Here is an 18,419-nt window from a genome sequence, read left to right as displayed (position 1 = left end):
TAAATATCTGTCCTTCAGGCAGCCTGGGTGGCTCAGCAGTTTAGAGCTGCCCTCAGCCCAGGGCCTGATCCTGGAGACCCGAGATCGAGTTCCAGTCAGGCTCCCCGCATGGAGCCTGCTTCTCCCTCTGCCTGTGTCTCTGCCTCTCTCTCTGGGTCTCTCATGAATAAATAAAATCTTAAAAAAAAATATCTGTCCTCCTTACTTGCTGTGAATTCACAGACAGTCTTGGGTATGAATTCTAGTCATGTCTGAGCAAATCAGAGCCTTGGTCTTTTTTAGTTAGGGGTAAAATAGGGTAGTAATGATGCCCATTCTACAGTTTGGCAGGAAGGCCTGAAAGCTGAACGGATTTAAAAAGCTAACATCCGCATCATAAATTCTGAAAATCAATGACTAGGAAGACAAACATTTGGTCTTTGGTCCTCAAAAGTGGCCCAAGAAAGTAGACAGGGAACTTAGTGTTTCCACCATTTAACTGATAGGGAAAACTAACCATTAAAACTAGTGTACATATTCCCCCAAACCCCACTCCAACCCCTTCAAACTGTTTTTTCATGATGATTCACCAAGGTCCAGAAAGAGCTTCCAGCAACTGTTATTTAAATTTTATCTGCTGAAAAAACAAACTAACCAAAACTCTGGCATTAATTCAGACACTGATAAGGGCCAACCATGTGCCTGGGCTGTGTGTGCGACCCCTGGATCTCTGGCCTTCAGGGCCACCCCAGCTCCGGTGCTGACTGTACTTTCTGGAAAATTCTGGGCAAATAAATTGCCTGTTTCCTTCTCTTGACCACAGCAGGGAAAAGTATTAACTCTTACTGAGAAACTGGATGCAGGATATCCATTATTTGTTTGGGAGGAAAAGTGAATAAAGTTAACCAGTCTCAATATATACATACAATGCATGTTGTTTTCTACATATGACAAAATAAAATTTAGGAATGCACAAACCATAAGATCTCTCCAAGAAGCGCTTCACAATTATTACCTCAGAAAACCTGTTCACAATCTCGTTCCAAACAGCCTTACTATTATCCATTTCAGAGAATTTTGTTGCTTTTAACTTAAGTTTATAGCAACAATTATTCCACCAGACATTTACCAAATCAACAGCATTTTTTTTCTTCTTCAGAATCTTTTCTGATAATACTGTATTTCAAACCCCTCCTATCAAAGAAATTTTTACAGGCCTGTCACTACAGAGCAACTGTCAACATCTTCAAATATGTTTTTACATTTGAATGAAACAGTCTAAGTCAGAATCATACGGTCATAATTTCCTTATGTCATTTCCCAGAATTATAAAATCACAATGTAGAGACCTTACATTAAATATGTGCAAGAGTACCACGGGTTGGAAGAAATGTCACACTATTAACTCAGATAATTATATGACAGAAGTCAATGAACTCAGGATTATTTTTGCTAATTATTATTACTGATAAATTCCATATGGCTGTCGAGATTTGGTGAAATAATGCAGCTAGTATTTTATCATAAAATTGTATTCTATAATGGCTAGTGAATTTAAGTTTTTGCTTAGAATCATAGGCATAATCAGCTCAATACAAAACTAAATATATTCCCTTGAAAGACTTAGGTGTAAACACATATTTATAGTGTATACGACCCTATATTGTACAATAGGAACTTGATACTAAAAATAATCCTCAGAAAAAGAAATGCAGATTTTTAAAAAAACTTTAAAAAAAATAATGTATAGTCAAGTAATATTTAATAAAAGGGCCAATAAAAAACAAAAATAGATAAATAAAAGAGCCAATACACAATGGAGGAAAAAAGATAATCTCTTCAACAAATGGCGCTGGAGAAATTGGATATTCACATGTAAAAGAATGAAAATGAACGCAAATCTTACACTATTCATGAAAATTAACCCTAATGGATTAAGGACTTATTTTTTTTTAAGATGTTATGTATTTATTCATGAGAGAGAGAGAGAGAGAGGCAGAGACACAAGCAGAGGGAGAAGCAGGCTCCATGCAGGGAGCCTGATGCGGGACTTGATCTGGGTCTCCAGGATCATGTCCTGGGCCGAAGGCAGAGGCTCAACTGCTGAGCCACCCAGGAGTCCCTGGATTAAAGACTGAAATAGAAGACCAGAAACCATATAACTCTAGAAGAAAACAGGGAAAAAGCTCCCTGAGATGGATCCTGGCAATGATTTTTTTGGATATGACAAAGCACAGCAAGAAAAGAAAAAATAAACAAGTGGGACCACATCAAGCTAGTTTCTGCACAGCAAAGAAACCATCAACAAAACGAAAAGACAACACATGGAATGGGAAAAACTATTTGCAAACTACATATCTGATAAAGGGTTAACAACCAAAATACATAAAAATTTCATAAAATTCAATGACAAAATATATGTACATGTGCATTAATTTTTATATATTTATATTTATACACACACACAATTAAAAAATAGGAAGAGGAAAAGAGTAGATATTTCTCCAAAGAAGACATACAAATGGCAACAGGTACATACAAAGGTGCTCAACATCGTTAATTAGCAGAGAAATACAAATCAAAACCACAACGAGATAATACCTCTGGCCTGTTAGAATGGCCATGATCAAAAATTCATACCAAGTACTAAATAGTGTAACTCTCAAGTAGATTCAAAGTTTAATTTATGATAGACTTTCAGTCAATGCCCTGTTGGTATGGAACAAGTACTCAGTTACAAATAACCTTAGCTGGGTTCTTATCATCCTAAACCAGCTACTACAAAGTTTCCCCATTTGAGAATAACTCATTTAAATTCTTTCAAAAGATAACCCTAAAGTGGGACTGCAGTTAAAACTGATGAAATAGATGTGTATATAGATGTAAATATATATCTATCTCATATGTGTGTGGTATATGTCCACAAAATATTAAGTAAAAAAATGTAAGGTATAGAATATTAGGTACCATCTGGTCCTATACTTGTAAATAAATAAATAGATACATGTTCACATATATGGCTGGAGCATATGCTTGCTTATGTTTTCTTCCTAATAACTTTTCTCTATTCCCCTTGCTTCATCTTAAATTTGTTTTGTATAATGAGCACATATTATAATCAGAGCTTTAGAAAAAAATAGTTGCTGGGATCCCTGGGTGGCGCAGCGGTTCGGCGCCTGCCTTTGGCCCAGGGCGCGATCCTGGAGACCCGGGATCGAATCCCACATCGGGCTCCCGGTGCATGGAGCCTGCTTCTCCCTCTGCCTGTGTCTCTGCCTCTCTCTCTCTCTCTCTGTGACTATCATAAAAAAAAAAAAAAAAAAAGAAAATTAAAAAAAAAAATTAAGGGATCCCTGGGTGGCGCAGTGGTTTAGCGCCTGCCTTTGGCCCAGGGCGCGATCCTGGAGACCCAGGATCGAATCCCACATCGGGCTCCAGGTGCATGGAGCCTGCTTCTCCCTCTGCCTGTGTCTCTGCCTCTCTCTCTCACTGTGTGCCTATCATAAATAAATAAAATTTAAAAAAAAATTAAAAAAAGAAAAAAATAGTTGCAACTGTGCTCCGACAGAGGAATCGGCTGACATGGTTCTAGCAGATATTCGGAGACAGAGCACTGGGCAGCCTGGGTGGCTCAGCGGTTTAGCGCCACCTTCAGCCCAGGCCATGACCCCGGGGTCCCGGGATGGAGTCCCACGTCGGGCTCCCTGCATGGAGCCTGCTTCTCCCTCTGCCTGTGTCTCTGCCTCTCTCTCTCTCTCTGGGTCTCTCATGAATAAATAAATAAAATCTTTAAAAAAAAAAAAAAGAGAGAGCACTGAACACATCTTGAGTTGGGAATTCTACTGAATATCCCACTTTGGGCAGAAACCGCTCCACTTTGCGTTTCTACAGCACTCTACCAAGTGCTTTCACAATCCCACAGGTCAGGACTTAGGATTCCACTTTGCAGTGGGGAATCTGAGGCTGGAGGAGTCAGACTCTCCTGCCAGGTCCCCCAGCCCAGCAACGGCAGGGCGCAGATCTGCACCAGACCGTCAGGACCACAGCCTCTACCCCAGCACCCATTTGGGTCCTCCTTCTCCTTCCTCAAGGGCCCCCCCGCCAGGTTCAGATTGCTCCTCTACTCATGCCAGTTTAGTACTGGCCATTAAAAATTAAACTATTTCACATTCAAATAGACACAGGCTAGATTTTATAAAGCAGTAGTCTGAACATTTTAAAATAATGTCAGGCATCCTCCCTCCCCTCCTCCAAATTTAATATTTTGCTATCTTAGACGCTCAACTAAAAAATACAAAAGCTGACCATGCACTGCATAAGAGACATTCATAAATTTCCTTCAACAGCTGTAAATCTCTTGTGTAGCACATTTCAAAAATCTCTTTTGACAAAATTTCCTTTAGCTTTTGGGACTTTTTAAACAATAAAAGCCAGAAGAAACAAAACTCTTAAAGGGGCAAAGCAAAAACTCATGAAAATATTCCTTTGTATCTAACTGGTATTTCTTTCCATCTGCCTTTGTCAATAAAAAAGAGCCCACGAACCCCCAGTCTCAACCCAGAAAGGCTACTAAAAGCCACTACTTTTGTAAAACGTTACACTGCCCTACTTTTAAACATGACCTGACCTTTGGGTTAACAAAACTTTCATTTGCTTAAGAAGAGCTGCTTTGTTTTTGCAGCACCATGCTCAAAATATTTATTTAGTTGAAATGTGGAGATTGACAGAACACTGTACACATTTTAAAAAACAAGAGAGGAGAAAACCCATTTTTGTCTGACCTGCCTTCGGAAAACTTTGGCTCCGCAGAGGCTTACAAAATACCCTGGACCCTGAGCAGCAACGCCCCGGGTTGCCAGACGGCTGTGCCTCCGGAGGCCACCCGGCCGGGCTCCCTCCCCGGGCTCCCTCCCCGCCGGCTGCCCTGGGCCCCTGGTCCCCTAGTCCCCTGGTCCCCGGGGAGAAGCGTCCAGGGGCCGTGCAACCCGTCCAAGGCCCCAGGGCTCCGCAGCGTCTGCAGCGCACTGACCTGATCGCCACTGACGCCCCGCGCTCCATTCAAACCCTTCTGTGACAACTTGCCCTCCTCCTCCTCCTCCTCCTCCTCGGGCACTGGCCTGGTGGAGCCCCGGGCCCCAGGGGGCCTCCTGAAGGACCACCGCTTGTGCACCGACACTAGGGTCACCTGCGGGTCACCCAGGGTCGCCAGGAAGGACGGCTTGCCCCCCGCCTTCTCCATCACCGCGTCCCGGGCCCCCTGACACAGAGCAAGCAGTTTACAGGCACCAGGCTGCCTGGGCAGGTGGGAGGCGACACTGTACAAGTGTCCCCACAAGCAGGGGGCTCCTCCCGCCCGCTGCCGCCGCAGATTCCCCTCTGTTCGGGGCCAAGCCGGGAGGCTGCACCCGCTGCATACGGACCTGCCCTTGTTTACCTACATGCTTCCAGCCAATGGGCACCCTCTCGCTCATCACACTGCATTCGGCACCGAGGACCTCTGCACACGGCCCCACGCGTGCCCTCAGCGGCCCCCAGCCCGCCGGCGTGTGCAGGAGCCCGCACGTAAGCACCTCCGCCTCCGGAGCCCAGCGCGGAGCCCAGCGCGGAGCCCAGCGCGGTCTCCTTTCGGCCACGTGCGCTCCCAGGAACCCGCCTCAGGGCAGGGAGGGTGACACTCGCCTTCCGGGACCGACAGCAGCGGCCTCTCCTGCAGCTCCGGAGCTGGCGGTGCGCGGCACCCCAGGGGAGACAAGGATTTCCTGGGCAACATGACTTGCATTTCCAAGAAGGTGTAAGAAAGTTCCATGTTTCCTGCAGCTTTGTTTTCCCTTGGACCAGCTTGGCTTGACTTCAGCAAGAGCTGCCTGCAAAGACTCCCTGGCTAACAAGGCTCATCCACTTCGTATACACAGCAGGCCAGCCAGGAACCAACCCGCAATTCAGGCTTCTCGGGCCACCCGCTGGGCCCCAGCAGGATTAAGAGAACCCAGGAGGCGGCAGCATGGCTCCCTGGCCACCCCCACTGCCAGCTCCAAGGCAGCGAGCAGGCAACCTCATCCCCCGTGCCCGTGGGAAGGACCAGCTCCAGCCACTTTCCTGCGCAGCCACCCCCTCCAAGTGTGTATGCGTGGAATGTCCACACCGCCCACGGAATCGGGTTGGTAAAACACACTACAACCTCTGCACTCCTCTGGGGGGGGGGGCGCACCTGAGGGCACTTGGAACCTTCCAGGGCCCTGAGGATGCTGCCTCCCTGGGAGGCAATGACCCTTCCGCCCCAATTAAAACTGCCACCTCTGCCCCGACAACTGCTGACCAGATCTGTTCTCTTTGAGGGAAGGCGACTCTCCTGCCTCTCATTTGCTCTGTGGGGATTTACCCCCGTCGGCTCCCACTCCTGGAACATGCTCAGGGCATGCCACTCCAGTCTGTGTCTCACCTGGCTTATCTGCCGCGTGCTCAGTCAGAAAAGAACCCGCCTCTATTTCCAAGAGGTGCTAATCACATCAGTGAGCAAGAAGGAATGGCATGTGTGATGCTTGGTCCCTCAGGCCCGACTCCACCGAGGGGCCGGCACAGGCGAGTCCAGGACATCTGTCATTGCTTTCTTGCGATCGATCACTCCAATCTTATCTGCAAGGACCCATCAGGACCTGTGTGTGCCTGCCAACCCCCTCACATTTCCTTGGGGTGCATCATAAGTATGTTCTACGGATGTCTGAAGCTATCTCTTTGAGCACAGATTTTTAAAAATGTTGTCATTTTGGGTAGAAATCCTTCCCCAAAGGTGCTGTTTCTTTCTGCTGTCTTTTAAAACAGAAGTTAATACTCAGGTCTCAACTTTTCTTGGTGATAGGAGGCCATTATAAATATAAGCGCTTCTGTGCTGTAGCTATGAATGGTTAATAAGGAAACTATGTTGGCCTCATACATCCCAAGTGCTTTGGAACAGTCTGTCCTGTTAGCACCATGGGCTATAGAAAATTTAAATACTTTGCTGTAAAATACTTTTACTTCTCCTAAATGGTCACTCAGACCCAGGACACAGCCAGAACAAGGAGGCTGGGGCCAGGTTATAACAGGCCTGAAGTTCAGACTTTGTCCTGTGGACAGTGGGGAATCGCCAGTTTTTAACGCAAAGGACTTCCATGATTTACATTTGTGATTTAGAAATACGGTTTGGGCAGGCCTGAGAACGGAGACTCCGAGGAGGGGGTGCCTATAGGGTTACCAGGAGCAGAGAAAATGAATAGCAAAGAAGGATTAAACCAAGGAGGCGGCACTCCAGGCTCAGAGAGGCCCTGTGGTGGACTCGGCCACTTCCAGGGAGGCGGAGGCGAGGAGGAATGGGGGAAGCGGTCTGGGGTGAAGACAGTAGCCTCTCCTCTGCTCCCACGGAATCCTAAGGGACCTGCAAACAGCCAAAGCGTGAACCACTTTCCCAGGCTAAGAGCGGAGCCCAAACCTTTCTTTGTGGCACCTCCCCCCTCCTCACACCTGACCTCCTCTGCCCGGCTAATCCCCCTTATCCCTTAAGTCCTGCTCTCAGTGTGGCCTCCATTCGTGCTAGCAGGGCTTGCTCCCTCATCTGAATTCCAGCCTCACCCATGCCAGCAGCCCAGGCCTGGCAGGTAGGAGCCTCTGCTGTTCCCTGGAGGCCAGGTCTTCTCCCTCCACGGAGGCGGTTTCCAGATCAGCCCATACTTGCCCCCGACACCAAGCACGTGGCCACCACCAGGAGACACGGTTCCTGGGTCTTACCTAACACAGTGATGAACAAGCCCCATTCCCCAGGCGTGACATGTGTCCTCACTGAGATGAGGTCCAGACAGACCCAAGTGTGCTTCCTCCTACGTAGAACTTCGTGGTGCTTTTGTTCCCCTGACTCCAGCGCAAGGGCATATCCGGCTCTCACACATTCCTTCTAGAGCTACAGGTCTGCAGGGTTCTCCTCACACTAAATTATTCTTGCCTCCCACGTGTGCAAATTATACCATCCACCTTCCAAAATAAATTTATCCTACCCACGTTCCCAGTCTCTGGATCTTTTTTGTAAAAAAATTAAAATCCCTTTGGAACCCTGGTGCAATCTGAGGAGCCGGGCTCGAAGGCAGATGGACAGCTCGTGTTTTCATGAGCCCCTGAGACATCTGGCTCCAATATTTCAGCACTTGACAGAGATGACCAGCTCAGTCCCTGGGTGGGGCTTCTCAGGAGGAGTGCTGGGCCAGTCCTCCCAGGACAGGCAGCGGAGCCCCGGATCCTGTGACAGGACGACAGGACCTGACACTACGCACGCTGGGAAGCAGTGGCCCCGAAGGTTCCCAGAGAACAGGAGCAGTACAAACAGCCCATCCTTCACAACGGAGGCGGAATATTAATAAAGGAGGATAATTCAGAGCCTGAGAGCCAACCACTTAAGCGCTGTGCACATCAGAAGATAGGGGACACTCTGCTCTCGGGAGTTCATGAGCAGGTTAGGAGAGAACAGTAGAGGACAGTCCTCAAGCTTAAAAGCATCCTTCAAACTGGAGGTGCCCGGCGTGGGAGGGGCTGCCGCGGGCCAGTCACCCTAGAAGACCTGCTGGGGAGACAGCCCGGGGCCGCTCCTCACATACCCCGCACTGGGGGCCTCTGAGACTGAAACAGCCCGTCACACACACAAGAAGAAAGAAAGAAAAAGAAAAGCAAGGAAAAGAGAAGAGAAAACCCTGGCTGGATTTCCTACCGTGGGAAAAATGATGACAGTTCTAGATCATAGAGACTGGACAGGGCCAGAGGACAGACACCCGAGACAGTTCACGGCTGAGCACACGCACCTCAACCTCCTTGGCAGCCCTGCACACCCCCAGCCCTGCCGCCCCAGCGTTCCCCCCACCCCACGCTCCCTGGCCGGCTGCTCACAGCCACGAGGTCCAGACCAGACACTGCCCTGGGCGCCTGCCTTGCCCTCTCCCTCCCGCTGTCCCGGAGGACTTGCCACCTGCCCCACCTGTCGTCCCCTACCCCCCCTCCTCCGACCTCCACGCCCATGCCCGCGGGGGAGCCGGCCTCCTGCCACTGGGATCTAACTGGAGCAACCAGCACAGTCCTGCCTGCCGAGGTCTCAACCCCGCACCCACCTGCCTCCCCCACCTGCCTCCATTCTCCGTCCTCCCCTCGGGCTGCAGGGAGACAGGGAGAAGTGTCCTGGCCCCCAGGTCTCGTTCCCCCCCCCCCGCCCCCCACCCCCAGCTCCTTCTCGGAGGCCCTCCAGGAGCCTGCTCCTCCCGAAGCTCTTGGTGCTAGACTGGCTCGCAGCTCAGCCCCTGTTTGGGCCCCTTCCCTGTGGGCGAGCTCCCCCTTCCTTGGTGAGCTCATTCAGCCCAGCAGAAATACGGCTTACGCCCAGGAACTCCCAGACCACACTTCAGGACCCAAGGGCCTAACCTACATCTCCTGCTAGATCGTTAACATGCATCGTGAACGTTCACTGGTCTAAAACTGGGCCCCCCCCAGTTCTGGCCCTTCCCTGCCCCTGCTAGTCTCCTTTCTTCCACCTGCATTAACCCTTGATAAGAACGGTCTCCTCCTGGGCAGCCTGGGTGGCTCAGCAGTTTAGCACCGCCTTCAGCCCAGGACGTGATCCTGGAGACCTGGGATCAAGTCCCAAGTCAGGCTCCCTGCATGGAGCCTGCTTCTCCCTCTGCCTCTGTCTCTCTCTCTGTGTGTATTCTCATGAATAAATAAAATCTTTAAAAAGAAAAAAAAAAAAAAAAAAAAAGAACGGTCTCCTCCTTTCAAACCTGGAGGTAAATGAACAGCAAATCCTGTCTGTCCCACCTTTAAATACAGCCAGCATCCAGTCCCTTCTCAGGAACCCACTACACCCTGCTCCAAACCACCAGCACGCCTTGCCTGCACTAGTCTAACAAACCTGCCTAAGGGACCTCTGGCCTAAAGTCTCTTCTCCAAGCAAAATCCAGAGCCCCTGAAGGAGAAGTCAGAGGACTGTGGTTGGCTTTTCAGCCAACCTCCATGCTGCTCATCCCTCACCCAGCCGGCCTTTTCTGCAACAAAGCAAGGCTTCCTGCGGCCTCAGGGACTCCCCCCACTTCTACTCTCTGGGGCCTAAAAAGAACCCTTCCCCACCACCCCTCCCCAGATGGCTCACTTCCTCACCTGCCACAGGTCTTCGCTCAAAGGTCCCCTCCCCAGGGGCTTGCCCCTAATTGCTCCGTTCCTATTTCAAACACTCCCACTCCCCTTGGTCCTTTCCTGCCAAATTTTCAGAGTCCTCAGCTACCATCTGATACAGTAATACATATTTTACTTGTTTACCGACCATCCCTCCATCAGGATGTGAGCTTCACAAGTCCCAGAATCCCTGTCCATTTTCCTCACCCACTTCTGTATTGCCAGCACGCCAGCAGCACTTATATCTAAGTTTCTCAATAAAGATTTGTTGAATGAATGACACAGAAAACTAAACCAAAACAACTGACACATTTGCTTGCTATAAAACATGGATTGCTAGACTTTCAAACAAGTATTCAATGTTCGGAAGCCCCATGCACAGCTGGCTCTCTTCCCCCTTATTCCTTTTCCTCTCCAAGCCAACAGTCTGAACTCAATTACTACTGAGAACAGGCACTGACCTTGTGAAAAAAAACTCAACTGAGTAAATTTGAAAATCTAATTGGCTTTATTAAACGATCCATGCATCGAGTAGCATCCCATTGACAGAGCAGGGGGCACTCCAAGGAGTTGTATGAAATGGAAGATTTTAAGGGAAGGGGAGTGGGTGTGAAAGTTGTAAGGCAAGAGGCAAGGAAAGGTTGTTTCAGGAGAAGAGCAGAGGGTCTTACTGCGCAGATTACCTCATCTTCCTTCGGGAGACAGAGAAACCCACCTGATAGATGACCCCATTGCTGTTTGTCAGAAAACTCCTAACCAGTTAAAGAGTTGTATTCCTGCAGGAGGGGGACACTGCAGTGACCTTAGGTATGAAGCCCTGGTTTATAGTCTCGGGAACTTAACCTAAGTGACACCATTTTGATCCTGTGGTTTTCTTTTTAACGTGCTCCCCCTACATGAGGCAGTTACTCCTGGGCTCCAGCCAACTGCTGTCAAGAGTCTTGGGTCGCCAGGGTTTCCAACAGAAGGTAAGTAGCTGGAGTTTCACACAATAAAATCTTCTAATTTAAAAATGTTGAAAACTGATGCAAAGTTCTAGCCAATGAAATGTAAGGAAAAGCTGTTTGTCAGGGCTCCTGAGAAGGCTCCCTAAAAGAGAGACCAGGTTTGTGCTTACCCCTTCCTCATTTCTGCTGTGTGTGACATGGGTTAGACGGCTGGAGTCCTGGCCATGAGATTATGAGGAAGATGGGAGCTGCATCTTAGCTTTCCAGAGTAGTGAGACAAGGAGGTCTGCATCCCTGATGACCCCGGAGACACCCACCAACCCGGGACACATGCCTCTTGACTTCACTAACAGCCATATTGCTTTAGACCTTCTGTTGCACATGGCCAAACATAATTCTAATACAAGTGTCACATGTAGTAGAGGAGTAGGGGTTTTGGGCATGGCAGTATAAACTGCAGACCAGCTCCCCAGTAAAACTGGTGAAAATTATTTTAAAGAAACCTTACAAACAAACACGGAAAGGCTCTGGAAATGACCCTAAAGACATAGATCAAATGAACAAATATTTGTTCAGGAAAACCTCCTACAATTTGGAGCAAGAGTCTACACGGTTTGAATCAAGACCACACTCCCCTCTCTGAACTCAGCAAGGTGGGAACTCCACTTGACTGGTGCAGCCAAGAACACAGGGATCCCTCCCCACCCAGCTACCAGTCAGTGGGCTTTCTTCCCAGGAGGGGCAGCACATCGGCACTTCTCACCCTATCCATCTCCTGATGTTGAGGCTAAGTTGTAGGCTGACACAGCCACGTGGTGGAGGTTCCCCTCTCCCATCTAGACCCCCTGGTGGTACGAAGGCTCTACTTTGAGCCCGGTGCACCCAGAATATGACTGCCCTTGCCCTGGCTCATGATGTGCTGGTCCCAAACCAAGAGAGGAAAACTGAGCAGAACTGAGGGTAGGGCCTGCCCCGTGCCCTGTGAATCCCCTTCCCAAAGCACTCAGCTCCTAAAGAGGGAGAATCACTCAGAAGTGTGACATTGTCCCCATTCCCAGCTCAAGCCTTGGCTCAGAAATTCTGTCCAGGTGAAAGGCAACTGGGAGGAGATTGGTAGATCAATTGGACTGATGGGCTGACCTACAGGCTGACCGGTTTGCAGAAGTAGCAGAGACAGTGCTGGTGGGGTGGGGAGATGGGGAGACGGGGAGAGCATGCCTGGGGTCAGAACAAATCTCAAAACACTGAGCTCAAGAACATCCCATCAAAGGAGCCTGAATTTGAGTGGGCCCAGCTGTGGAACAATTTATACCCCAGGGCATTATTGAAAACAATAGATCATCCAGCAATTAGTGGAGCTTAATAGCTATGAGTGGGTCAGGAAAAAAACCACAAAAACAAAACAATTGTCATCACAAAGTGACTGTGAGCACACCCAAGGCTGTGCCCCAATAAGAAACAACAGAGGCTCAACACTGCTGGTGTGAAACATACTCCACTAAAATAATCTAGTGAGTCACTAAATAATAATAATAAAAAAGCAAGTAACAATAAGAAGCCCTTGGGCGGCAGTGGTGAGGAAGTAGCAGTACCCAGAATTGTCTAAAATGTCCAGTTTCTACCAAAAAAATTGTGAGATGTGCAAAGAAAAAGACAAGTATGATCCACACACCAAGGGAAACAAAGCAGCCAACAGAAACTGCCTGATTGCAATGAGATGTAGGATTTAATATACAAAGACAGAAACCATTAAAACCATCTTAAATAAAGGAAGAGATGACAATGTTGCATTAAATAGACAATAGCAATAAGGAGATAGAAAATATAAAAAAGAACCAAATGGCAATTCTGGAGTTGAAAAATATAGTAAACTGAAATGAAAATTCACTAGTTGGGTCCAACAATAGATTTGAACTGAATTAGCCAACAAGAAGAGATCAAAGAGACAATGCAATCTAAGAACAGAGAGGAAAAAAGGAATGAAGAAAAATGAATAAAACCTCATGAAATTGTACCCCACAGGCTTAACGAGGTTGCAACTAGCAGGAAGTTTAAACAGTTCAGAGAACTGCTTCCTCCTAATCAGCTACTGTGTCTTTTCAGACCCCACTATCAAATCTACTCGTGGTCATCACAGAAGCCTGGACTCCAGGTCAACTGATACGGTTCCAGCCTAGGAACAAGCAAGGCCCTGCCTTCCTTACCCAAGATAAGGAGCCCAAGACCCCCTCAGAGTTGTATCAGCTCTTGGAGCATGCCCGCACCCCGCTCCCTGTCCTAAGATAACCTCCTGATGTCAGGGGCTGAATTTTGCCTCACTCTGACATCAAGTCTCTCCCTAAAGTGAACATGGAGCATATGCTACCTATATGTTTGCTCAGTGTGCACACTCCATCCTTCCTCATGAATAGTCATAAGCTTCCCCACCCTCTTCATCAATATGTGTGTAATCTCAACCCCTAATGGTTATAAAAAACTTGTTCTGTCCCCCTTCGGGAGGTGGGTTTCAGGCTTGCCCATCTCATTTGCCTCTCAAAAAAACGCTTTCCTTGCTGCAAACCTAGGGTCTTGGTGATTGGCTTTGCTGTGCATCAGGCAGACAAGCTTGGGCTGTTACACTCATAGAAATTTGGGACACCACTGCCCACACCAGCATATGTGTAATGGAAGGCCAGGAAAAAGGAATAGGAAAAATACTCAAAGAAACAGTGACTGAAAACTTCCCATATTTAGTGGAAAAAAAAAAAAATGGCCTACACATCCAGAAAGTTTGATAACTTTAGATTCAATGACACAAATAGACTAAAAATAAAATAATGGAAAAAGATGTATCATGCAAACAGTAACCACAAGAAAGCCAATGTGGCTATCCTGATAAACAAAACAGACTTCAAAACAATGTTACCAGGAAAAAAAGGGTACATTTTATGATGATAAAACTCACTCCACCAGGAAGATATAAAAATTACAAACATAGACATCTAATACCAGCACACAAAATACATGACAAAAATAACTGACAGAAATGAAAAGAAAAAAGACAATTTACCAGTGACAATTGGAGACTTCAACACTCACTTTCGATAATGAAGAAAACTGTGCCGAGTATCAACAAGGAAACAGGTGACTTAATAACAGAAATATGTATTTGGTCTCCTAAAGCCCTTGGAATTTCCTAAGTGACATGAGACCTTGCCCAATGTAAAACTCTTCCATCTGGCTCTTCCTGAGTTATAACCTTTTATAATATACTGATGTAAGTAAGTACTTTCCTGAGTTCTGTGAGTCACTCTAGCAAATTAACTGAACTCAGAGGGGCTTGTTGGAACCTTCATCCTATAGCCAGTCAGTAAGACGCACAGTTGACAACCTGAACTTGTCACTGGAATCTGAAGTGGAGGGCAGGAGGGCAGTCTTGTAGGAAAGAGCCCTGAACCTCTGGGATCTGATGCAATCCCCAGATAGATAGCTTAAGAAATAAGTTAAATTGCAGGACACTCAGCTGACCCAAGAATTGTTTGGTGTATGGAGAAAAAAATCCACATGTTGGAACCGATATCAGAATTGCAAAATAGAAGACAGGGACAACAGAATAGGCCAAACAGACCTAACCAATATATATAGAACCCTCCACGCAATAATAGTATAATATATCCATTTTCAAGTGCACATGGGACATTCTCCAGGATATACCATATGCTAGGCCATAAAATAAACCTCAATAAATTGAAAACAATGGAAATAATGCAAAGTCTAGTCTTCAACCACAATTGAATCAGAAATCTGTAACAGAAAGGAATCCGGGAAACTCACAAATATGTGGAAATGAAACAGGACACTCCTAAATAACCAGTGGGCCAAAGAAGAAATCAAAGGGAAATTAGTAAACACTTTGAGCCAAATGAAGACACAACATACCAACATTTATGGGATGCACCTAAAGCAGTGTTTAAAGGGAAACCGATAGCTGTCAATACCTAAATAAAGAAAAAAAGAGGATCTCAAATCAATAACCCAAGCTTCTACTTAAGACACTGGAAAAAGATGACTAAACCTAAAGAAGTAGAAGGAAATTATGTTAGTGTCCTAATACTGCTATAACAAAATTGAGTATTAGAAATCTATTCTCTCATAATTCTGATGGCTAGAAGTCAAGATTTTCCTTTTTGAGGCTCTGAATCTATCTCATGACTCTCTCCTACTTCCTGGTGGTTGCTGGCAATCCTTAGCATTTCTTGGTTAATAGAAGCATCACTCCAATCTATTTCTATAATCACATGGCTTTCTCTTCTGTGTCTTCACATGGTGTTCTTACAAGAATAGCAGAAATTGGGGCCTCTGGATGGCTCAGTGGTTGAATGTCTGCCTTTTTTTTTAAAAGATTGATTGATTGATTCATTCATTCATTCATGAGAGACACAGAGAGAGAGGCAGAGACACAAAGCAGGCTCCTTGTGAGGAGCCTGATGTGGGACTCAATCCCTGGACTCCAGGATCACGCCCTGAACTGAAGGCAGATGCTCAACCACTGAGTCACACAGGTGTCCCGAGCATCTGCCTTTGGCTCAGGGCATGATCCTGAGGCCCTAGGATAGATTTCTGTGGCGGGCCCTCTGCAGGGAGCCTGCTTCACCGTCTGCTTGTGTCTCTGCCTCTCTTTCTGTGTCTCTCATAAATAAATAAATAAAATCTTAAAAAAAAAAAAAGAATAGCAGAAATTGGATTTAGGGTCCACCAGAATCCTGTATGACTTCATCTTAATGTACTAATTACACCTGCAAAGACCCTACTTCCATGTAAAATGACAACACTCACAGGTACGAGAGCTTGGGACTTCAACCTATCTTTTAGGGGACACAGTTCAACCCATGACATAAGGGAATAAAAGATTAGAGTAGGAATTAATGAAATAGAGGACAGAAAAATACAGAAAATTGTCAAAACCAAAGGCTGTTTCTTTGAAAACATCAACAAAATTGGTAACTCTTTAGCTAGAATGACTCAGAAAACAGAGAAAAGACTCAAAGTATTAGAATCAGAAATGAAAAAGGGGTTATTATCACTGATTTTAAAGAAATAAGAAGGATTATAAAGGAATACTAGAAACAATCGTGTGCCAACAAATTAGATACCCTGGATGTAATAGGCCAATTCCAGAAAGAAAAACTACCAAAACTGACTTAAGAAATAGACAATCTGAATCAACTTTCAACAAGTAAGATCTTGAATTAGTAAGTGGAGAACTTGCCAAGAAGAAAAGCCCAAGCTCAGACAGCTTCAACACTAAATGCCATCAAAGATTAATTGAGGAGAACACAAAATTTGAATACAGTCTTCCTAAGGAAAAAGAAAAACCAAAAGACAAAGGAACACTTCTCAACTCATTCTATGAATGAGGCCAGCATTACCTTGATCCAAAACTAGACAAAGAGATCACAAGAAAACTACAAACCAATATCTCATGTGAATATGGACACGGATATTCCTCAGCAATATTACAGTAAACCAAATCCAGCAAAATATTAAAAATATTTCATGCCATGACAAAGTGGGATTTGTCCTGGGAATGCAAGTCTGGTTTAACATCTAAAATCAGTTAATGAAACACACCACATTGATAGAATAAAAATCAAAACATGGTTTTTTCAATAGACACCGAGAAAGCATCTGAAAAAATATAAAATCCTTTCATGATAAAAACACCCGACAAAGTAGGACTTGGAGGGAACTTCTTAAAACATGATAAAGGATATCTATGAAAAACCCACAGCCAACATTGTACTTAATGGTGAAAGACTGGAAGCTTTCCCCTAAGATATGAAAACTTCACAACAGGCAAATCTAAAGAGAAAGTAGATTAGTGGTTGCTTAGGCATGGGGATCATGGGGAGGTAGGGAGTGATAGCTGAAGGTGTATGGTTTCTTTCTGAGGTAATGAATGAAAATATTCTAAAATTGACTGCGGTTGATAATTGCATGCATCTGTGAATTGTACCTCAGTAAAGCTTTTAAAAAAAAATGTAGAGAGATTATTCAAAGAAAAATTAGGGAGGATATGCCTGCTATTCATAGAAATCTAAACAAAAGAGTTTCCAGGTGAGCGGTGAAGCACTAGAAACAGAAGTGGACAGAGTGCCAGCAAACACCATGAAACGGCTGGTAACTGCAAAAACCCACAAACCACCCAATATCCTTCAAGGAAAAAGGATAAATGATGTTATATTCCCACAATGGCATAATGCACAGCAACGATTCTTAGAAATACAATGACTAGTGAATTAAACTACTGCAACAATACCGAAATTAAAAGCACAGCAAAAAAAAAAAACCCATCAACAAAACAAAAAAGCAATTTACCATACTGAATGGGAGAAGATATTTACAAATGACATATCTGATAAAGGGCTAATATCCAAAAAATATAAAGAACTTACACAACTCAACACCAAGAAAATAAGTAATCCAATTAAAAATGGGCAGAGAACTCGAACATTTTTCCAAAGAAGACGTATGGGTGGCCAACAGACTTATGAAAAAGATGCTCTACATCACTAATCTTCAGGGAAATGCAAATCAAATCCACAGTAAGATTATCACCTCACACCCGTCAGAATGGCTAAAATCAAAAGCACAAGAAAGCAGAAGTGTACTGAGGATGTGGAGAAAGGGGAATCCACATGCATTGTTGGGAATGCAAACTGGTACAGCCACTTTGGGGAACAGTATGGAGGTTCTTCAAAACACTAAAAATAGGGATCCCTGGAGGCTCAGCGGTTTGACGCCTGGCTTTGGCCCAGGGCGCAATCCTGGAGTCCCGGGGTCGAGTCCCATGTCGGGCTCCCAGCATGGAGCCTGCTTCTCCCTCCTCCTGTGTCTCTGCTTCTCTATGTCTATCATAAATAAATCTTAGAAAAAAAAAAAAAACACTAAAAATAGAACATATGATCCAATAGTTCCAGTACTGCATATTTACCTGAAGAAAACGAAGACACTAACTCAAAAGACAGACATGTTCCCCTATCTTTACTGCAGCATCATTTACAATAGTCAAGATATGGAAGCAGCCAGAGGGTCCATCTATAGATGAATGGATTAAAGATGTGGTGTGTATGTATGTATATATATACAAAAGGAACTATCAGCCATAAAGATGAAATATTGCTATTTGCAACAACATGGATGGATCTAGATGGTATACTGCTAAGTGAAATAAGTCAATGAAAGACAAATACCCTATGATTTCACTCATCTGTGGAATTTAAGAAAGCAAACAAATAAAAAAAGAGACAAAGGAAAAACCGGACTCTTAATACAGAG

At 45.6% G+C, this 18,419-nt stretch overlaps 1 protein-coding gene across 10 annotated transcripts in view; it reads right to left on the bottom strand.

Moving 5' to 3' along the window:
* ATP7B (ATPase copper transporting beta) overlaps positions 1–18,419 on the bottom strand; it is a 65,185-nt gene that overhangs the window by 40,287 nt on the left and 6,479 nt on the right. For 3 of the 10 annotated variants that reach the window (XM_025987148.2, XM_072760493.1, XM_072760494.1), the window contains exon 1: positions 5,009–5,456. The exons of 5 other annotated variants lie outside the window; for them this stretch is intronic. In XM_025987148.2, the coding sequence (XP_025842933.2) occupies positions 5,009–5,218 (210 nt within the window). In that variant the 5' untranslated portion in view covers positions 5,219–5,456. Of the gene's footprint in view, positions 1–5,008; positions 8,662–18,419 lie in introns of those variants that run through there. 2 more of the 10 variants (XM_025987143.2, XM_025987145.2) reach the window with 1 other exon arrangement.

This window comes from Vulpes vulpes, chromosome 6 (assembly GCF_048418805.1).
Source record: "Vulpes vulpes isolate BD-2025 chromosome 6, VulVul3, whole genome shotgun sequence".
Taxonomy (NCBI): Eukaryota; Metazoa; Chordata; class Mammalia; order Carnivora; family Canidae; genus Vulpes; species Vulpes vulpes.
Note: the sequence above shows the minus strand (reverse complement) of the source record. Positions and strands in the feature narration are given on the sequence as shown.